A 21,963-nucleotide genomic window follows, 5' to 3' on the forward strand; every position below is an offset into this window, starting at 1 on the left:
AGGATTTAAATCCAGTTTGGCTTCTTCATGAAGTAAAATAATATGAAGGTTTAGTATTCGGTTTTGAATCGGTTGAATCACAAAGTAACGCCAAGAACAGACCGTGTGCTGTTTCCTCCAAAAAACGGAAAAAAATAGAAACTCCCACTTTGCTGCACGTCTCCCTCCACCTTTGATCCAGATATGCTTTGCTGGGCATGAAAATACCAAAAGAACAGACAAAGCACTTCTCAAGATCAGACGAATATCAAAATGTCAGGGCGCTGTCGTCTCACCGCCACAAAAATAACACTCCAGACTATGATTTCAGTCTGACTTCAAGCCCTGTAGCTTCAATGTTTAATTCACTTTTGTGTCAATCACCTTTAAATCTTACTGAGAAATCATCACCGAGCAGAGATCAGACAGGGGAGCGACCATGATACCATCAAACCCTCCCCGCTGACCCCACAAATCACTGAGTCGATGATCTTGTACCTCGTGTTTTTGTAATCCACTTCTCTCCCTCACAACCTGCCTGTGATCTTGCGTGATGAGATTATGGCATCATTAGCATGAGGAGAGGAAGAGAAAGGAGCGAGCGAGTGCAGCTTCCACCAAATACAGCCACAGTGTTCCTGCGTTGTGTTCTCAGCATCAATCACTTCATTTACTGTCCCTCCTCCGTCTGTTCGTAGGTTTCAGGGCGTCGTCTCTGCTCGTGGTGTCGATATGGAAAAAGCCATTTCAGCTATTGCATTACGTAAATCAAATCAGGAAAGAATTGCTTCTTTGTCTGGCAGACAAAAGATCTGGCGTGTTTTGTTTTCCTCTTATTGTTCACTGGAGGAGACTCACATCCGTCTGGATTCATGATGAAAGCTGACTGTGCTCTTGCTGCAAACAACAACAACAAAAATAGCAATCTACCTTTTTGTCAGTTGTTTTTTTTTTTTTTTCGCTGAATGGCCTTAACGACATTTTCAAACATCAAAATATCCAATCACGCTCTTCTTCTGATTTTCTCCGTAGGGCCGGACATTCCCTTCGTGGCTGTTTACAAGACGCAGAGAGACGCCGAAAGCGAGACGCAAGACCGAGAAAGTGAGTATTTCAACGAGCTAAAGAACCACTTTGCATTTTACAAGTCTCTGAATTATGTTAAAGACATTACAAGTGACCTTGTGCGTGGCGGCAGAGCGGCTGCGTTTAAAATGTCCTTGTCAAACCGCGGTTTTCAGCGCGGTGCTCAATGACCACCTGTGCAATGAGTCACTGTTTGTCTGCCAGCCAAGTCTGGCATGATGGCAGTAATCACATTACCCCTCACAATGGATGTCCTCATTACATTATGACCTGCCCAACAGCAATATCAGTAATTTGATTACTACAGTGTGTGTGTGTGTGTGTGTGTGCGCGTGTGCGTGTGCCAGTCTTTGTCATCTTTACACAATTACGACCTCCCTACCCCGACGATGGTAAAAAACAAGTCTGTAAATGATGCCATTACATTTATTATCGGTGATTATGGGATGTAATCACCTGGGGAAGTGCTTTTGAAGGTGCAGTCATGTTTGCCAATTTTTTTTACCTTCACAACTAGTCAGTTTTCTGTATTAAAAGGTCCGACTGATGCTCATAAACGTCGTGCATTTAGTTCAAATAGATGGGTGGACTTCAGCTAAATGCTCAGCTGACTAACCTGATTAAGTTAGAATATTTAAGATGCAGATGTTCAACTGTAATACGATGCCATTAGCTCTCGAATGTTTTGCCATAAAATACATTTTGACCTGCTAATTATGCTAAGTGAAAAAATGAGCACGAACGGGAGAACAAGAGTGTCTGTGTACATTCAAATGTCTATAAAGAAAATGTCATAATAATCCATCCAATATATCTGAGACGACTGCTGTGTTTCAAATGGCGTACTTGTGTACCAACGCTCACTATTTTGAGTGCATACGTGCGTTCACACTGTCGAGTACGGAAAGATGCAGCGCACTGCAAGTACCAGGATGATGCAATCAGAACGTTCGAGAATTTTTTTTTTTTTTTTTTTTTTTTTTAAAGTGTGAAACGTCGGACGCTTTCCGCCCTGAACCACCTTGGCTACGTAGAGGAAGGAGCAAATTAAGGCTGCAGCTGTTCCTGAACGCCGCACAAAAGTGTTTCTGCTGCTGGACAGAAGACATCAGTGTTTTCTTTGTGGGCTAATCATTTCTGGGTAAAATAACTAAACCTGCAGATATTTTGGCAGGAGTATTCACACGCTGAGGTTATTTCCTGTATGTGTGCGATTTGAAACAACGCCACCCTGTCGAGTCCCAACATGTAAGAGCGCTATTTGTTGTGGTACCAAGGGCAGTGTGTCATTAAGAACACCAAAGGTCATATCAGAATTAGTGCATTTGCACAGTAAACACACCGACAGTCGTGTGCAGCTCCGGTCCGTAACCCAGGCAGAGCTCTTTTTCCTCTTTTCCTCTCAGAAGATTAAATCAAAGCAGCCTGGCAGGTTTTTATCTGCATTTGTGAGTCCGGGCAGCCGTTGTGTTGATTTCCCTCCTGGATGCTGCCGTTTGCACACAAACCAATTCCAAGTCTCAATGTTTGCTGCAGCCGCTTTCACTCCGGCAGTCACGGCAACAAAGGGTGACATGTTAGTGTTGGACAAACCAGCTGTAGCTGCTGAATAAGTACAGCTGGTTCTCTTTACAGGCCAACCTCTCGAGGAAGAGAGAATCCAGGTCACCATTTCAGCTGCAGTCACATCAGATTTTTATTTTCTGGTTTTATTTGTCCTCATAGTCTTGCTGGAGCGTGAATAACCCGCAAAATATCAAAGCTGCTGAAAGGATTTCTTGGTAACATCTATTTAAATCTAAATTAACAAATAAATATCACATATTTAGTAACAATGTTATCGCATTTCATTTCACAATCATCCTTTAACATGACTTGTTTGCTGGGTATCATCACTACGACTCAGACTTACTGAAGGAAATCTCTGCCTATAATTCCTGCTTCGATATTAATACTATAAATTGTGTGAACAGCGATCTCTTCGGTCTCGTTATTTGCTGTTTTTTCAGGTATTGCAGAAGTGTATAAACTGGAGAGCAATGAGAACCTGCGGCTGACTCTGGACTCCATGCAGATGCCCACAGCGGAGTACAAGGACATCAACATGGGCGACTACAGTAAGTGACCGTAGTCGTCCATAAGTCATGAAAACAAATATTCCAGCTATGTTTTTGTGAGTGAAAGCTGGGTTGAGTTCATTTATTGTGCTTTGTGTTCCAGCCTTGTCGATGCAGATCCTGAAACCCGCCGGCTTCGTGGAAACATCCCACTACCCGCTGCTCCTGCTCGTGTACGTATCAGCGCGCCGTTTCACCGCACACTCGCACGAAGAAAAAGAAAAAGACAACGTTTTGTGTCCATTAGCGGTGCTGACTCCCAAGTTCTATGAGGGACGTGTCCATCCTTATCAATGGAGACTCCCAGGGCAGAGCTTTAACCAGAGATATTAATCAAACACAAAAGAGGCAGCGTTTCGTCCTCTACACCAGCTGGATAATAATTACGCTGGGAACAGGGAAACTTAACCTCCTCTCCACCCTGTTCTCTCGTTAGCATTCCTTTCCTCGGGCCTCACACGATATTTCATCTTGCTGTTCGGTGTTGTCTTCCTACCCCCCCCCCCCCCAAAAAAAAAAAAAAAAAAAACCATTAATTTCATGTATGCCCACTCATTCCTATAAAAGTGATCATAACTACCGAGCTACGCAACGTGCCTCAGTAGGAAAAACTTCCCAACTTCAGGTTTTATTGAGGTCAACCTTTCTTCCTCTTACTTCTATTGCCCTTTAAGCTCCTTTAAGTGTGTAGTTTCAGTCTGAGGCGGTTGGCGTGTACAAAAGTGTGTATACTGCTGATGTTGCTTTCCTGCACAATATAGTTTACCAGTTTAATTTAAAAGTAGTTTCCAGCAAAGTAGGGGTATATATGCACTCAAGACATGGATCCAAACTCATACATTATGTATGCATATTTTTATTGTAATAGAAGAAAAAAGCATCAGGTGCAGCGGCCTGGTTTGTACTGATCTGGTTGTCTCTCTGGTGCAGCGATGGGACACCTGGTGGCCAGATGGTGTCGGAGCAGTTCCACATGGACTGGACCACGGTGCTGGTGAGCAGCTTCGGCGCCATCGTGGTGCGTTGCGACGGGCGAGGCAGCGGCTTCCAGGGCACCAACCTGCTGCACCAAATCCAGAAGAAACTGGGCATGCACGAGGAGCAGGACCAGAAGGATGCCCTCGAGTATGTGGAGGCTTCTCATGCAATCTTGCTGAACATTAATAAGTCAAACAAATTACAGATTTTCACATGGAGTCACAGATGTTCACAAAAAATGGCCCATTTGTAAATAAATGCATTTTAAAAACAAGTAATTTTAACCTTTAAATTCCTATTCAACAAATCAGAATGAAAATACTTCCTGTTGCAGGAATATTTCTATCTTACGCTCACATAACATCAGCTCTGAGAATAATTTTTTTTTAAAATGATTAAAGGTATTTCCTCTAGTATAAATCACTTTATTTATTAAAGTATAATGAAAAGTTCTTTGCAAAAAGCGGCTAAACACATTTTCTCTGAATTAGCTGCAGTTGCGATTGTGAATAAGAATACAAATTCTTCTTCCTAACCAGAACTCATGTTTTATCTTTTTGCAGTTTTATTCTAAAAGAGACGTATGTGGACAAAACCCGAGTTGGAGCTTTTGGAAAGGTAGGAACCGTCTCTGTGTGTTCGGTGGCTGAAAGAATGTGTTTGTTAGCTGCCAGGTTGAATTATAATATTGTTGGAGTGAACAGGTTGCAGTGCGTCCAGAAATCAGCTGTTGGACAAAGAAAATATTCCGTTCTCCACGTCGGCTTCGACGCTGCTGCTGCTGCTGCTTGTTTGCTGTGAAATAACATTTGCACGTGTGCTCGTGCCCCCAGGTGTACGGCGGCTACGTGACCAGCCTGTTGGTCAGCGGTGTGGAGTCTCTGGTAAAATGCGGCGCCGTCCTCTCGCCCATCACCGACTTTGAGTTGTACGGTAAGCAGCTGTAAAATCTCCGCCGTACGCAGTAAACAAATACAGCATCTCTGCATAATCATCCGGGCTCAGGCAAGAGCTGGAACATATTCAAAGGGAGACAGAAAGACAGATTGCAAATCTTGCACCTTCATCCCCTGCAGCGGAGAGAGTTCTTTCCGTGACTGCATTATACATGCGTGTACTCTGTGTGCCGATATAAAAAAAAAAATACATATATAAAACGTATCGGCGCGACGGTGCAGGTACGCCCGGAACCCAATCATGACAACGTTCACGACACCAGCACCTCACATCAGCCACCAAAGGAAGAAGACGTGTGAAATGTGGAATTGTTGCGCATGTGGAGAGTCGCAGTGAGAGAGACGGGGCGAGCGAGGCGCGGTGCCGTCGTAGCTGCGAGCGCACCGAGTCAGGAAACTGCAAATTAAGGAGGAGCTGGGCGTCGCGGTGTGACTGATTTCCCCATCTATTTGATTTCTCTCGCAATCCCAGAGGGGGTGAGACACATGCCACGACACCGTGTAAGTTTGGAATTGCAAATGAAGACAGCCTGCGACAGCTTTGAGACGGAGGGATATGTAGAAGGCTGAATATATTTGCATGTGGGGAAGACAGAGTTCAAAAAATGACCATAACGAGGCAACAAATGATGTATCACTCCTTGTTAACAAAAGGTCTGAAACCTCCTTTCCCTCTCTAGCCTCCGCTTTTTCCGAGAGATATCTCGGACTGCCCAAACCTGATCCGAGGGCATACACAGTAAGATTTGATTGAGGTTTTTGTTTTTTTACATTCAGATTCCAGTTGTGATAATTGCTTAAGTACTAATTTGATCCAATTTGTTTCCCAGATAACAAATTTAGCACACAGAGCATCTCAATTCATGGATAGGAAGTTCCTTATTATCCATCCAACAGCTGATGGTAGGTGACGAATTTGTATATCTCGGTAAATAAATATGTAAAAGACAAGACGCTGATCTGGTGTTTTTGCTTCTGACTCCTTTGGTTTCCCCCCCAGAAAAAGTCCATTTCCAACACACAGCAAAATTCATCACCCAGCTCATCAATGAAAAGGCCAACTACACCTTACAGGTATGCAGTTTAACTTCCACTCTGTAATTACAACTGCTGCTCCATTTCTCGGCTCGTCTTTTTTTCCTCCCTCCGGTTCGGCTCTCCTTTCGACCTTCGGGAGCTTTGTGATCCCAGTGGTGGTCCCACAGCAGGCAGAGGATTAGCCCCCTTCACAATGCCTTCATTCCATATAATGAGATTATGAGACCTCCTCCGGTATCCTGCATTAACACCACCACTAATCCATTTTACGATACAATGCGCTGCAGCCGAATGTTCATCAAAGCTCATTACTGACTGACAGACTCGTTACTGGGCACGCAGGCTTTCATCTGGTGTCACTGTTAACCTCTAGTAGCGCTATATATATTTTTTTTTAATTCCTTTTGGTTTTGGGCTGTTCTTTGGACTCTTTTTACACTTTAAGCTTTGGTAACTTTATACTTTTTTTTTTATCTACATAATTTTCCACTGCCAGTACTCTACTCTATTCAACTGTACTCGCTTTTGAAAGCTGGCACTTTTCTGGATTTAGTTTTCCGCTGCAGATAGTCCTAGCCTTCGAGATAATCGCATAGATTTGTTGTTTTTACAGCGCCAACTTTAGGTCAATTTGGGTCATTTTGTTTGTGCCTGAGTAGTGGGACGGGAAGAGGGAGGGCGGGGGGGGGGGGGATTTGCAACTTAGCTGCCGATTTAGGTTTGGACTTATCGAGTTTTTGCTGCAAAATAATACGGAAGAATCAGAACAAAGACGAGAGGGTTTCACAGCTACGCTGACTAGAACTTCAAGTGTTTTTAAAGAAGATATCAAAGAGTTTGTCTAATATGTCCCATATCCTCAAACTATATCAACTATATTTGTGTATATAAATATATATAAAGTAGCAAACGCTGCATCCTGCTCATGTTCTTTGTCTCTCAGATCTACCCAGATGAAGGCCACTTCATTCACAGCGAAGCAACAAGGCAGCACCTCAGTCAGTCCCTGGTGAACTTCTTCGAGGAGTGCTTCAGGCTACCAGAGAGAGTGTTCGAGGAGGCTCTGGAAGAGGAGATCGAAAACGAGGGTTAGATTGGCCTACGAGGGCTCACCCTGCGCTCCAAATCCTTCCCACCCCCCTCCGGTTCATCTATATACCTACCTTCCATCCCGTAGCTGTGCCGAAAGCACAACACTGGTGTCCACAATATACGGCTTTCATCCGATCTCGTTCCGTTTATTTGCGTTTTTTTTTTGTTTTTTTTTTTGTTTTTGTTTTTTTGCATCTGGACTTCCCGCGACCACGCGCTCGACCCGAGACTGCCTTTCCGGGCAGACGACGGATCCACATCCGTCCTCCCATTTCTCATCCTGTGCTTTCAGTTGGAATCTAAAAAAGCCAACAAAGACTGATGACCTGGCACGAAGCTTTGGAACACACTGACGGGGAGCCGGGTCTCCTTCACCGAAGGATTGGAGCAGCTCCTCAAAAGCAGTGGAGAGAAAGCATCAGCTCTCGCACAGACTTCCGAGCTGTGAGGAGGAGAAGTGAACACCTTATAGCACATTACTTGTATATTAATGAAAATCAGACCCCTGGTGAAAAAAACACTTGACTGGCAGTGTTCCCACGACGGGTGTCTGGAAATAGTGCAGAAAACAGAAAACGTTACTATTTTTAAAGTTGTGAAGAACTTTTCATGTTGGACCGTGGTTGTGTCTATTGTTCTTACAGTATGTAAAATAGCACACAAACATTCACTCAGCTATGACAGATATATTTTCCTTTGGTACCCATGTTTGCCCTGATGTTGGTTTTATCTTGTAGTTTCGTTTAACGTCTCAGTGATGCTGACAAGAGTTCTGACTGGCAAAAATGGTTTTGAAGAAGAAGAAGAAGAAGAAAAAAAAAAATGCCATGAGTTTTCTTATTGTTTAAGTTTTATTCGTCATCGTCAAAAAAAAAAACACCAAAAAAAAAAAAAAAAACGCAAAAGCATTAACTTGTTTTAGTCACTGTGCCTTACTTTGTCAGAAAACATCTGGCTGCGGGACTGCATTTATTTGGTCTAATGAAGCAGATTTTTTTACTGGAAGGTTTGACATTTTGGGAAGTATACTCATTTTCTTGCTAAGAGTTATATGGAAACATTTGATACCACTTCTATTTAAATATGAAGCGGCAATCAGTAGCTGATCAGCTTCGCTTTAAGCTGCGAGAAATAGCTGACCTGCTAACAGTCACTATTAGCCGGTTATAACTTGTTTTTTTTTCTGTACAGAAACAAGAAGTTGTGCTTTTATGGAGGGTTATGACCTGGACTGGCAGGAGCAAACATTTCCGTGAGTCAGATTTATTTATTTATACTTTTTTGACAAGTTTGCGGTTTTCCCCCCTGCTGCTAATTGTCAAGCCATGCTGTAACCGCCTTTCTGGCTGTAATTAAATATTAAGAGTGGTGTCAATCTATTACAACTCCCGGCAAGAAAACATATATTTCCCACAATTTCTTGTGAACCACGGTTTCAAACCTACAGCTTGAAATAGATAATAAATGAATAAAATAGCTCGTTTAGTTTCTACAGCAAAACCTTTGACTCGGAAATCGTGAAGGGATTTTGAAATTTCACAGAAAAAAACAAAAACATTCTCTGGAAGACAAAAAAAAATGCCCGACGACGTCACGACATGAAGCTAAAATGTACAGAATCTGCATGCAGCATTTCTCACAATAATAGGTGAAGAAAATGTGTTACAAGTACAGAAACTGCAGTAGTTGTCATTGAAAAGTAGTGTCACTTCCTCCCGACCTAAATCAGTGAATACTTGGAGCGAACGTCAGAAGGCATTAGAATTAGTGTTATACCCGGAGAAATTATGCATTTGTATATAAGAGGAAAAATCATGTTAGCTTATCACCCAAAATAATTAATTCTTGAGGCACAATTTTAATAAATTTATTGTTTTTTATTTTTATTTTATTTGAATGACCATTTGTGTTACGCTTTAGTGCATGTTAAGAGGTCATTTGCAGCACTATCCCTGATAGCTCAGTTCGACATGGTAATTTTTGACATCTTGAATGTTCCACGCTGGATTGCATCGATTACATTTCCAGTAGTATTGTGATTGAGATCCCAGTCTCGTCAGCTTGATGTGTAAATGTTATTAGAATATAATTTTATTCTAAAAAAAAAGAAGAAAAGAAATCAATATTTACCTGAGTGTTATTTGTGCATAAAGCATTTTGGAAGTTACATTTTGACTATTCATTTCTGTTCTCCTGTTGCTGTCCTTGAATTGAGTTGAAAAGTGGACTTGCCGACTTGCCAGCGGTTGAGGACTTTTTTTGCAAGACACCCAACTTTGTAATCCAAAGCATAGAAGGAGATTAATGGCAGAATGTGGCATGAAGGTAAATGTTAGAATAAAAAAAAATGATATTTTATCAGCCTTCAATGTTTTGGCATGTTTTGTTGTGAATTTGAATTCTGTTTTGGGTTTTTTTTGGGCGGTGTTTTGGACTTGAGGGCTGAAGGACAAGCAAACTAAAGTCGTGTTTCTGTTGACCTGTCAAACATATAACAACATTTACTCCCTTTTTAGTTCTTGTTTTGGTCTCCAATAAATTCTGAGGAACATATTATTGCTCTTAAAGTGCTAAATGCTCCACTGTTTTTCCCAGCTGTGTGGAGGGGGAACTGCGGAGTTGGGTGATAATTCTCTGACGCTAAAAGGCCTTAAAATGTTACTATGTGTAAGAGCATTTGATTACTGTTAACCCGGCTGTATCCACATAGCATGGTTTTAATTATTGTTTTTGTAATCCTGCACTGCATTAATATTCATATTGCATTCATTAATCTTTCCTATTTACAGTTTACTAATTGTTCAGTTACAGATTGAGCAGATGGAGAGAGCAGCAAATACAAAATCAAACAAGTCAAATTATCTGCAAACATTCTCAAGTCACAGTTAAAGCAACCAATCAGCCGTTGAATAGGAAGGAGCTCTCTGCTAACAGGAATCAAAAAAGATATATTTGGCTGTATATACCCTCGGCCCCAGTGTAAACAGGACTGTAGTTGTATATCAGCGCTTTTCTCTCCTCCTCCTCAGACTGAAATGTGTGAAAGCTCTTTCTGGCTGCAGGGAGAGAAAACGGTGCCAGATTCACTGATCATAATTTAATGGGTTTTTGCAGCTACTGGCTAGAATTCAAACCCCAAAATAAGGCTGTGTTCATACCTTCACCGACGAAGAACTCAGCCGTGTAGAAGGTTGTCCTGATCGCAGGTGGAGAATGTGAAATAGAAGGCCTCGTCCATTCAAATGCACTTGTCTCCGGATGCCACTGCGTCGCATAAATGGGATAATCGTAAGCTGGAGAGCAGGAAGAGGAAGTGCTCATTAAAACTGTTTGTATATTTTGCTGTGAACTTAAAACCAGTAATGCTGTGATCTAACTACCTTCCATTGTTGACACAAACTCTATTTTCCCATCCGTATTTGTGGAGAGGACTTTGTAAAACTTCTGCAGGTTTTCATTTGTGTTGTAAGTCTGAAAGAAAAAGACAAGAGGTTCGTTACGGTGGATTCAGTTAAACGACGCCCTGCTTTCTTTTTAGAAAACTATTCTCATGTTGAAAGGGAAAGGTTTTAACCTATTGTACTCTTGTTGCTTTTACTCTGCACTCCTTATCGTATGTTGCTGATAACGTTGTTGACTAAACTATTTTCTCATCATAAAAGAATTGAACGACGTACCAACGTTGCCAAACTCCACTTGTGAGAGTTTTCTGTCAGCGGCTCAGACGCCAGATCCTTCATGAGGTCAGCTGGGAAGCCTTTAAAAATCCTGCTGGTTTTGGCTTCTGCAGAGAATCAGAATCACTTTTGTTGTCGTTTTTCTTTCACCATTAGTATGTTACACAACCAAGGAATGGGTCAAACATTTATGACGTGGTTACATGTCATACATAAAAATCAATAAATCAATTATAAAAAAAAAATTGATTATATAAAAAAAAAAAATAAAAAAAAAAAATACAATACTCAATAGTACTTCACTCATTGTGGTGTGTCTGTTAACACAGAGTCATACCATCAGTGAAGTTCAGAGGTAACGCCACACCGCTTGTGTTGGTAAACGACAGTGTGACCCCTCCACCCGTCAGATACGCCAGCTGCTCAAATCCCAGACAGGTGCCCCACACGGGAAAGTAGTCGCCCCGCTTGTTGGCCTGAAACGTCACACACAGACACACACTTTTCAGTGCAGCACAATCCACCAACGGCACACTGAAACGTAGCTGCATTTTTTTTTTTTCACTTTCACCTGGATGGCAAGATCATAAAAGATTTCTGCAGCCCTTTGATAACCAGATGAGGTGATGCTGGCACCCCCGCCTGGGTAAAGGACCCTGTCAATCAAAGAAGGAAATTAGAACTGAGTCACAGTCAGCACAAAGAAAAGGGAAACACAAACTAGGGTTAATTAAAATAGTAGGGAGACTTGATTTTCTGCTGGCTTGTGTGTGTGTAAGAGGAGTTGATCCAACATGTTTTTCTTGTTCAATAAATGCCTAAAATATGTAGGTGACTATATGGAAATATGTTGCCTTCAAAATCTGCTTACAAAAGTTGTAATTGTCAAATCAATACTGTGTCAATCTAATGACTGATTATTATATTTAAGCGTCACTTTTTACTTTGAATATGACTTGACGTACATCTTCATCCACTCCGCTATAACAGAAGTTTTAAAAATACAACATGTTCGAGATGAAACCAGTGTTTTCCAACCTCTTTCACCTCTAATGTGCTGTCTCACAAGTACCAGAGATGACTGACTCCGGTTAAGGCACGTTCAGTGACACTCCGTAAATCTCATTAATTTACACCGATAGGCTTGTTTTTTTTTGTTTGTTTGTTTGTTTTTTTGTATCCTATCTGAACAACTATTCTTAACAGTGATTGTTTATAACACACATTAATGAGTAACGTAGTGTAATTTGTAAACTGTATTTTTACTCATTTACCCGTTAATGGATTTGAAGAGCGTCTGGTACTCCTCCAGTGTCTGGTTAACCCTGTGGAAATGAGGATGGGGAGATTTAAAAGACACGAGGTGAATGATAGCTGTGTTCAGAATCAGAATCAGCCAGGTATGTTTACAAATACAAGGCATTTGACTGGTTGCAGCTTCTCTCTCAGCATGCAAACATCAAAAACAGACAGACATATAAAATCATAAATAGACATATATACAGCTAAGAAACAAACCTATACACATGTACACCCAACCAATGGCGCAATTGCACCTAGTGCAAACGGTGCTGATGCGTTTGGGTGCAGTGTTGTTAATGGGATTATAAACTCACATGATGGGTACGACCCTTGCTCCTGCGCACTCCAGGAACTTGACATAAGAGGCAACAATGAAAGCTGTTGGGTTTGGTGTCGGTAAATAATACTCTTGAGTCAGTACACCTTATGGGAAGAGAAACGCGGCCAGTTGAAACGTTTGACCCCTTTTGTCACAAAGTGAAAACAGTACAACACAACGTGGAGTTAGTTTTAGGCTGTAAATCCAGCTACATTTACGCAGTAAATAACGCGTAATAAACTTACCAATAATGGGTTTGTCATTTCTCTTGGCTGACGAATTACTCGCCAGACAAGAAAAAGAAATGAAAAGAAATAACGGGAAGATTGTTCTCGACATAGACGTGTCCATATTCCCCCCCAATATATATATATAGTTTGGACTGTGCTACGGTTTGTGCAGCCCCGACAAGTCCACGAGTCCGGTATCCGGACCGCTGGGCAAGTTTCGGTGGTTCGGGAAGTAAACTGTTGAATTTCGCCCGTGTTTCACAAATTAATGGCGAGTTACGTTGTTGTCTTCCCCACTTCCGGTCTACCTTCAGAATAAAAGCACCACATACTGTATGTTGAAACTTTGTCCTTCACAATTAAAAGAATGATTACATAAGCACCAAACAATGGAACCGTTCTCTCTATAATATTTGCTGTGCTTGCAATTGTTCAACCTGATTAAAAAATGTTTTGGCCAAAAAGTCACCCAAAAGACATGCTGTGGCATGTTGTTAAGAAAATGACCGGCATTTTCAAAGTCAAAAGTGACTTATGATTTTTTTTTTTTTAAATCATGACAGGGTGGAATTGAACTCCAAACCTTTCAGGTTGAGAGGCAGCAGTGCCACTGCACCACCAACCCTCCCAGGATTTAGGCAGCATTGTGACAAATCTTTACCGTTCACAAATATTCTTTTAAATGCGACCAATATTGCCACAGACATATTTTGGACAGTAGATATACATGTTTTCAAGGGGGTCTGCAGTGATGTTAAATATCTTCCTGAAATGTGTAGTGTATGCAAAAATTTTAAATTTCTCCAAACGTTTCAGCTTCTCTAACAGTTGAATCACCATCAACAGGTGGAATCTGAACCAGTAATAGCAACCTTGGTGAAGTGGAATCTTTTACCTGTTGAGTTAACCAGACTGTCTGCTGAGTCGCTGGAAACTCTGAGTGAACTCCGTCAAACATTTTCTCCTGCCACAACTTATCCTCCGGCGCTGAAGGTAGTCCAGCGGTCTACAACGCCGACTCCGAGATGGAAACAACCTCATGAAGACATGGTTCATGATTTTTTTTTTAAACTTTTTTTGACTATAGTATGTCATCTAAAATATGAAGAGAAAGTCATACCATAGTATTTCGTCCAAATCGTCACACTATAGCATGACTTTTTTTGTCCAAAAAAAATCACAAAAAAGTCATACATCAAAACGTCATGCATTTTGAAAATTTTAAAAAAATTTGGCCGAAAAAAAACGTCATACTATAGTGTGACTTTTTGTGATTTTTTTGCACCAAACAAAAGGCATGATATTTTGAACGACACAGTATGGTATGACTTTCTCTTCATATTTTAGACGACATACTGTAGTCTTAAGCATATTAAAAAATTTTGGCTGAAAAAAAAGTTCGTACTATTGTCTGACTTTTTGTCATTTTTTTGTCATTTTTTGCACCAAAAAAAAGGCATGATGTTTTGAACGACACAGTATGGTATGACTTTCTCTTCATATTTTAGACGACATACTGTAGTCTTAAGCATATTAAAAAATTTTGGCTGAAAAAAAAGGTCGTACTATTGTCTGACTTTTTGTCATTTTTTTGTCATTTTTTGCACCAAAAAAAAGGCATGATGTTTTGAACGACACAGTATGGTATGACTTTCTCTTCATATTTTAGACGACATACTGTAGTCTTAAGCATTTTAAAAAATTTTGGCCGAAAAAAAACGTCATACTATAGTATGACTTTTTGTGATTTTTTGCACCCAATAAAAGGCATGATGTTTTGAACGACACAGTATGGTATGACTTTCTCTTCATATTTTAGACGACATACTGTAGTCTTAAGCATTTTTAAAAATTTTGGCCGAAAAAAAAGGTCGTACTATTGTCTGACTTTTTGTGATTTTTTGCACCCAATAAAAGGCATGATGTTTTGAACGACACAGTATGGTATGACTTTCTCTTCATATTTTAGACGACATACTGTAGTCTTAAGCATTTTTAAAAATTTTGGCCGAAAAAAAAGGTCGTACTATTGTCTGACTTTTTGTCATTTTTTTGTCATTTTTTGCACCAAAAAAAAGGCATTATGTTTTGAACGACACAGTATGGTATGACTTTCTCTTCATATTTTAGACGACATACTGTAGTCTTAAGGATTTTAAAAAATTTTGGCCGAAAAAAAAGGTCATACTATAGTGTGACTTTTTGTGATTTTTTGCACCAAACAAAAGGCATGATGTTTTGAACGACACAGTATGATATGACTTTCTCTTCATATTTTAGACGACATACTGTAGTCTTAAGCATTTTTAAAAACTTTTGGCCGAAAAAAAAGGTCAAACTATAGTATGACTTTTTGTGATTTTTTACACCAAAAAAAAGGCATGATGTTTTGAACGACACAGTATGGTATGACTTTCTCTTCATATTTTAGACGACATACTGTAGTCTTAAGGATTTTTAAAAATTTTGGCCGAAAAAAAATGTCATACTATAGTGTGACTTTTTGTGATTTTTTTGAAACAAATAAGAGGCATGATGTTTTGAACGACACAGTATGGTATGACTTTCACTTCATATTTTAGACGACATACTGTAGTCTTAAGCATTTTTAAAAATTTTGGCAAAAAAAAAGGTCGTACTATTGTCTGACTTTTTGTCATTTTTTTGTCATTTTTTGCACCAAAAAAAAGGCATGATGTTTTGAACGACACAGTATGGTATGACTTTCTCTTCATATTTTAGACGACATACTGTAGTCTTAAGCATTTTTAAAAGTTTTGGCCGAAAAAAAAGGTCATACTATAGTATGACTTTTTGTGATTTTTTGCACCAAACAAAAGGCATGATGTTTTGAACGACACAGTATGTTATGACTTTCTCTTCATATTTTAGACCACATACTGTAATCTTAAGCATTTTTAAAAGTTTTGGCCGAAAAAAAAGGTCATACTATAGTGTGACTTTTTGTGATTTTTTGCACCAAACAAAAGGCATGATGTTTTGAACGACACAGTATGATATGACTTTCTCTTCATATTTTAGACGACATACTGTAGTCTTAAGCATTTTTAAAAACTTTTGGCCGAAAAAAAAGGTCAAACTATAGTATGACTTTTTGTGATTTTTTACACCAAAAAAAAGGCATGATGTTTTGAACGACACAGTATGGTATGACTTTCTCTTCATATTTTAGACGACATACTGTAGTCTTAAGGATTTTTAAAAATTTTGGCCGAAAAAAAATGTCATACTATAGTGTGACTTTTTGTGATTTTTTTGAAACAAATAAGAGGCATGATGTTTTGAACGACACAGTATGGTATGACTTTCACTTCATATTTTAGACGACATACTGTAGTCTTAAGCATTTTTAAAAATTTTGGCCAAAAAAAAGGTCGTACTATTGTCTGACTTTTTGTCATTTTTTTGTCATTTTTTGCACCAAAAAAAAGGCATGATGTTTTGAACGACACAGTATGGTATGACTTTCTCTTCATATTTTAGACGACATACTGTAGTCTTAAGGATTTTTAAAAATTTTGGCCGAAAAAAAAGGTCATACTATAGTATGACTTTTTGTCATTTTTTGCACCCAATAAAAGGCATGATGTTTTGAACGACACAGTATGGTATGACTTTCTATTCATATTTTAGACCACATACTGTAGTCTTAAGGATTTTTAAAAATTTTGGCCGAAAAAAAAGGTCATACTATAGTATGACTTTTTGTGATTTTTTGCACCAAAAAAAAAGCATGATGTTTTGAACGACACAGTATGGTATGACTTTCTATTCATATTTTAGACCACATACTGTAGTCTTAAGGATTTTTAAAAATTTTGGCCGAAAAAAAACGTCATACTATGGCATGACTTTTTGTGATTTTATGCACCAAAAAAAAGGCATGATGTTTTGAACGACACAGTATGGTATGACTTTCTCTTCATATTTTAGACGACATACTGTAGTCTTAAGGATTTTTAAAAATTTTGGCCGAAAAAAAAGGTCATACTATTGTCTGACTTTTTGTGATTTTTTTGCACCAAAAAAAAAGCATGATGTTTTGAACGACACAGTATGGTATGACTTTCTCTTCATATTTTAGACCACATACTGTAGTCTTAAGCATTTTTAAAAATTTTGGCAGAAAAAAAAGGTCATACTATAGTATGACTTTTTGTGATTTTTTGCACCAAAAAAAAGGCATGATGTTTTGAACGACACAGTATGGTATGACTTTCTCTTCATATTTTAGACGACATACTGTAGTCTTAAGGATTTTTAAAAATTTTGGCCGAAAAAAAAGGTCATACTATAGTATGACTTTTTGTGATTTTTTGCACCAAAAAAAAGGCATGATGTTTTGAACGACACAGTATGGTATGACTTTCTCTTCATATTTTAGACGACATACTGTAGTCTTAAGGATTTTTAAAAATTTTGGCCGAAAAAAAAGGTCATACTATTGTCTGACTTTTTGTGATTTTTTTGCACCAAAAAAAAAGCATGATGTTTTGAACGACACAGTATGGTATGACTTTCTCTTCATATTTTAGACCACATACTGTAGTCTTAAGCATTTTTAAAACTTTTGGCAGAAAAAAAAGGTCATACTATAGTATGACTTTTTGTGATTTTTTGCACCCAATAAAAGGCATGATGTTTTGAACGACACAGCATGGTATGACTTTCTCTTCATATTTTACACGACATACTGTAGTCTTAAGCATTTTTTAAAATTTTGGCAGAAAAAAAAGGTCATACTATAGTATGACTTTTTGTGATTTTTGCACCAAAAAAAAGGCATGATGTTTTGAACGACACAGTATGGTATGACTTTCTCTTCATATTTTAGACCACATACTGTAATCTTAAGCATTTTAAAAAATTTTGGCCGAAAAAAAACGTCATACTATTGTATGACTTTTTGTGATTTTTTACACCAAAAAAAAGGCATGATGTTTTGAACGACACAGTATGGTATGACTTTCTCTTCATATTTTAGACGACATACTGTAGTCTTAAGGATTTTTTAAAATTTTGGCCGAGAAAAAAGGTCATACTATAGTATGACTTTTTGTGATTTTTTGCACCAAAAAAAAAGCATGATGTTTTGAACGACACAGTATGGTATGACTTTCTCTTCATATTTTAGACCACATACTGTAATCTTAAGCATTTTCAAAAATTTTGGCCGAAAAAAAACGTCATACTATGGCATGACTTTTTGTGATTTTTTACACCAAAAAAAAGGCATGATGTTTTGAACGACACAGTATGGTATGACTTTCTCTTCATATTTTAGACGACATACTGTAGTCTTAAGGATTTTTAAAAATTTTGGCCGAAAAAAAAGGTCATACTATAGTATGACTTTTTGTGATTTTTTGCACCCAATAAAAGGCATGATGTTTTGAACGACACAGCATGGTATGACTTTCTCTTCATATTTTACACGACATACTGTAGTCTTAAGCATTTTTAAAAATTTTGGCAGAAAAAAAAGGTCATACTATAGTATGACTTTTTGTGATTTTTGCACCAAAAAAAAGGCATGATGTTTTGAATGACACAGTATGGTATGAGTTTCTCTTCATATTTTAGACCACATACTGTAATCTTAAGCATTTTAAAAAATTTTGGCCGAAAAAAAACGTCATACTATTGTATGACTTTTTGTGATTTTTTACACCAAAAAAAAGGCATGATGTTTTGAACGACACAGTATGGTATGACTTTCTCTTCATATTTTAGACGACATACTGTAGTCTTAAGGATTTTTAAAAATTTTGGCCGAAAAAAAAGGTCATAATATACGACGAAGCAGCCAGCTTCAAGAAAGTGAAGCGAGCCAAAACCGAAGGTGAGAAAGAGGCTGAAGAAAAGGAGAAGAAAGAAGTAAAAGAAGAGGAGAAGGTGCCAGAGGAGGAGAAAATGGACACATCAAAGCCGAAAGAGGAGTCCAAGACCCCCTGAGACCCTCAGCACTCGGACACCAATACAACAGATCACAATGGATCTCACAATAAGATCCTTTTGGATAAATCATCTTTCCAAGCTGCTGCAGTGGAAATCAATGAAGGACTTTGACCTTTTTAAAAAGGGATCTTAACTCCCTCAAAATGGGATGCGGATCCAAACATTGTAGGTTCTGTGATTTTATTGGACACCTTTTCAACCTTGCTGTTTATAGACTGAAGTCAAAATGAGTGTTTTTGAGTATTGTTTTTGTATCTTAAGCATTTTTAAAAATTTTGGCCGAAAAAAAAGGTCATACTATAGTATGAGTTTTTGTGATTTTTTTGCACCAAAAAAAAAGCATGATGTTTTGAACGACACAGTATGGTATGACTTTCTCTTCATATTTTAGACCACATACTGTAATCTTAAGCATTTTAAAAAATTTTGGCCGAAAAAAAACGTCATACTATGGCATGACTTTTTGTGATTTTTTACACCAAAAAAAAGGCATGATGTTTTGAACGACACAGTATGGTATGACTTTCTCTTCATATTTTAGACGACATACTGTAGTCTTAAGGATTTTTAAAAATTTTGGCCGAAAAAAAAGGTCATAATACAGTGTGACTTTTTGTGATTTTTTTGCACCAAAAAAAAGGCATGATGTTTTGAACGACACAGTATGGTATGACTTTCTCTTCATATTTTAGACGACATACTGTAGTCTTAAGCATTTTTATAAATTTTGGCCGAAAAAAAAGGTCATACTATTGTCTGACTTTTTGTGATTTTTTTGCACCAAAAAAAAAGCATGATGTTTTGAACGACACAGTATGGTATGACTTTCTCTTCATATTTTAGACCACATACTGTAGTCTTAAGCATTTTTAAAAATTTTGGCAGAAAAAAAAGGTCATACTATGGAATGACTTTTTGTGATTTTTTGCACCCAAGAAAAGGCATGATGTTTTGAACGACACAGCATGGTATGACTTTCTCTTCATATTTTAGACGACATACTGTAGTCTTAAGCATTTTTAAAAATTTTGGCCAAAAAAAAAGGTCAAACTATAGTATGACTTTTCGTGATTTTTTGCACCCAATAAAAGGCATGATGTTTTGAACGACACAGTATGGTATGACTTTCTCTTCATATTTTACACGACATACTGTAGTCTTAAGCATTTGTAAAAATTTTGGCAGAAAAAAAAGGTCATACTATAGTATGACTTTTTGTGATTTTTGCACCAAAAAAAAGGCATGATGTTTTGAACGACACAGTATGGTATGACTTTCTCTTCATATTTTAGACGACATACTGTAGTCTTAAGGATTTTTAAAAATTTTTGTCGAAAAAAAAGGTCATACTATAGTATGACTTTTTGTGATTTTTTGCACCAAAAAAAAGGCATGATGTTTTGAACGACACAGTATGGTATGACTTTCTCTTCATATTTTAGACGACATACTGTAGTCTTAAGGATTTTTAAAAATTTTGGCCGAAAAAAAAGGTCATACTATAGTATGACTTTTTGTGATTTTTTGCACCAAAAAAAAAGCATGATGTTTTGAACGACACAGTATGGTATGACTTTCTCTTCATATTTTAGACCACATACTGTAATCTTAAGCATTTTAAAAAATTTTGGCCGAAAAAAAAGGTCATACTATATAGTATGATTTTTTGTGATTTTTTGCACCCAATAAAAGGCATGATGTTTTGAACGACACAGTATGGTATGACTTTCTCTTCATATTTTAGACCACATACTGTAATCTTAAGCATTTTAAAAAATTTTGGCCGAAAAAAAACGTCATACTATTGTTTGACTTTTTGTGATTTTTTACACCAAAAAAAAGGCATGATGTTTTGAACGACACAGTATGGTATGACTTTCTCTTCATGTTTTAGACGACATACTGTAGTCTTAAGGATTTTAAAAAATTTTGGCCGAAAAAAAAAGTCATAATATAGTATGACTTTTTGTGATTTTTTTGCACCAAAAAAAAGGCATGATGTTTTGAACGACACAGTATGGTATGACTTTCTCTTCATATTTTAGACGACATACTGTAGTCTTAAGGATTTTTAAAAATTTTGGCCGAAAAAAAAGGTCATACTATTGTCTGACTTTTTGTGATTTTTTTGCACCAAAAAAAAAGCATGATGTTTTGAACGACACAGTATGGTATGACTTTCTCTTCATATTTTAGACCACATACTGTAGTCTTAAGCATTTTAAAAAATTTTGGCCGAAAAAAAACGTCATACTATGGCATGACTTTTTGTGATTTTTTACACCAAAAAAAAGGCATGATGTTTTGAACGACACAGTATGGTATGACTTTCTCTTCATATTTTAGACGACATACTGTAGTCTTAAGCATTTTAAAAAATTTTGGTCGGAAAAAAACGTCATACTATAGTATGACTTTTTGTGATTTTTTGCAACAAAAAAAAGGCATGATGTTTTGAACGACACAGTATGGTATGACTTTCTCTTCATATTTTAGACGACAGACTGTAGTCTTAAGCATTTTTAAAAATTTTGGCAGAAAAAAAAGGTCATACTATAGTATGACTTTTTGTGATTTTTTGCACCAAAAAAAAGGCATGATGTTTTGAACGACACAGTATGGTATGACTTTCTCTTCATATTTTAGACGACATACTGTAGTCTTAAGGATTTTTAAAAATTTTGGCCGAAAAAAAAGGTCATACTATAGTATGACTTTTTGTGATTTTTTGCACCAAAAAAAAGGCATGATGTTTTGAACGACACAGTATGGTATGACTTTCTCTTCATATTTTAGACGACATACTGTAGTCTTAAGCATTTTTAAAAATTTTGGCCGAAAAAAAAGGTCATACTATAGTATGATTTTTTGTGATTTTTTGCAACAAAAAAAAGGCATGATGTTTTGAACGACACAGTATGGTATGACTTTCTCTTCATATTTTAGACGACAGACTGTAGTCTTAAGGATTTTTAAAAATTTTGGCCGAAAAAAAAGGTCATACTATAGTATGACTTTTTGTGATTTTTTGCACCAAAAAAAAGGCATGATGTTTTGAACGACACAGTATGGTATGAGTTTCTCTTCATATTTTAGACCACATACTGTAATCTTAAGCATTTTAAAAAATTTTGGCCGAAAAAAAACGTCATACTATAGTATGACTTTTTGTGATTTTTTGCACCAAAAAAAAGGCATGATGTTTTGAAC

At 37.7% G+C, this 21,963-nt stretch overlaps 2 protein-coding genes across 6 annotated transcripts in view; one reads left to right on the forward strand and one right to left on the reverse strand.

Annotated features, from left to right (window-relative positions):
* LOC138204480 (A-type potassium channel modulatory protein DPP6-like) overlaps positions 1 to 10,941 on the forward strand; it is a 188,967-nt gene extending 178,026 nt beyond the window's left edge. For all 5 annotated transcript variants that reach the window (XM_069159778.1, XM_069159779.1, XM_069159780.1 and 2 more), the window contains 10 exons: positions 1,012 to 1,083; positions 3,075 to 3,182; positions 3,286 to 3,355; positions 4,113 to 4,307; positions 4,724 to 4,778; positions 4,994 to 5,093; positions 5,797 to 5,855; positions 5,947 to 6,019; positions 6,117 to 6,190; positions 7,098 to 10,941. In XM_069159778.1, coding sequence (XP_069015879.1) covers positions 1,012 to 1,083; positions 3,075 to 3,182; positions 3,286 to 3,355; positions 4,113 to 4,307; positions 4,724 to 4,778; positions 4,994 to 5,093; positions 5,797 to 5,855; positions 5,947 to 6,019; positions 6,117 to 6,190; positions 7,098 to 7,247 — 956 coding nt within the window. In that variant the 3' untranslated portion in view covers positions 7,248 to 10,941. The remainder of the gene's footprint in view (positions 1 to 1,011; positions 1,084 to 3,074; positions 3,183 to 3,285; positions 3,356 to 4,112; positions 4,308 to 4,723; positions 4,779 to 4,993; positions 5,094 to 5,796; positions 5,856 to 5,946; positions 6,020 to 6,116; positions 6,191 to 7,097) is intronic.
* Positions 10,184 to 13,048, reverse strand: ggh (gamma-glutamyl hydrolase (conjugase, folylpolygammaglutamyl hydrolase)). The gene is made up of 9 exons (XM_069159781.1): positions 12,790 to 13,048; positions 12,540 to 12,648; positions 12,198 to 12,248; positions 11,495 to 11,579; positions 11,261 to 11,399; positions 10,924 to 11,030; positions 10,627 to 10,717; positions 10,405 to 10,539; positions 10,184 to 10,302 (listed from the first exon to the last, which is right to left on the reverse strand). Exons 1-9 carry the CDS (start codon positions 12,893 to 12,895, stop codon positions 10,184 to 10,186), a joined length of 942 nt encoding a protein of 313 aa, XP_069015882.1. The 5' UTR covers positions 12,896 to 13,048.
* Positions 13,049 to 21,963: the final 8,915 nt, after the last annotated feature.

The sequence above is a fragment of the Embiotoca jacksoni genome, unplaced genomic scaffold (genome assembly GCF_022577435.1).
Source record: "Embiotoca jacksoni isolate LCO1_2020_lvr unplaced genomic scaffold, fEmbJac1.0.p SCAF_25, whole genome shotgun sequence".
Classification (NCBI taxonomy): Eukaryota; Metazoa; Chordata; class Actinopteri; family Embiotocidae; genus Embiotoca; species Embiotoca jacksoni.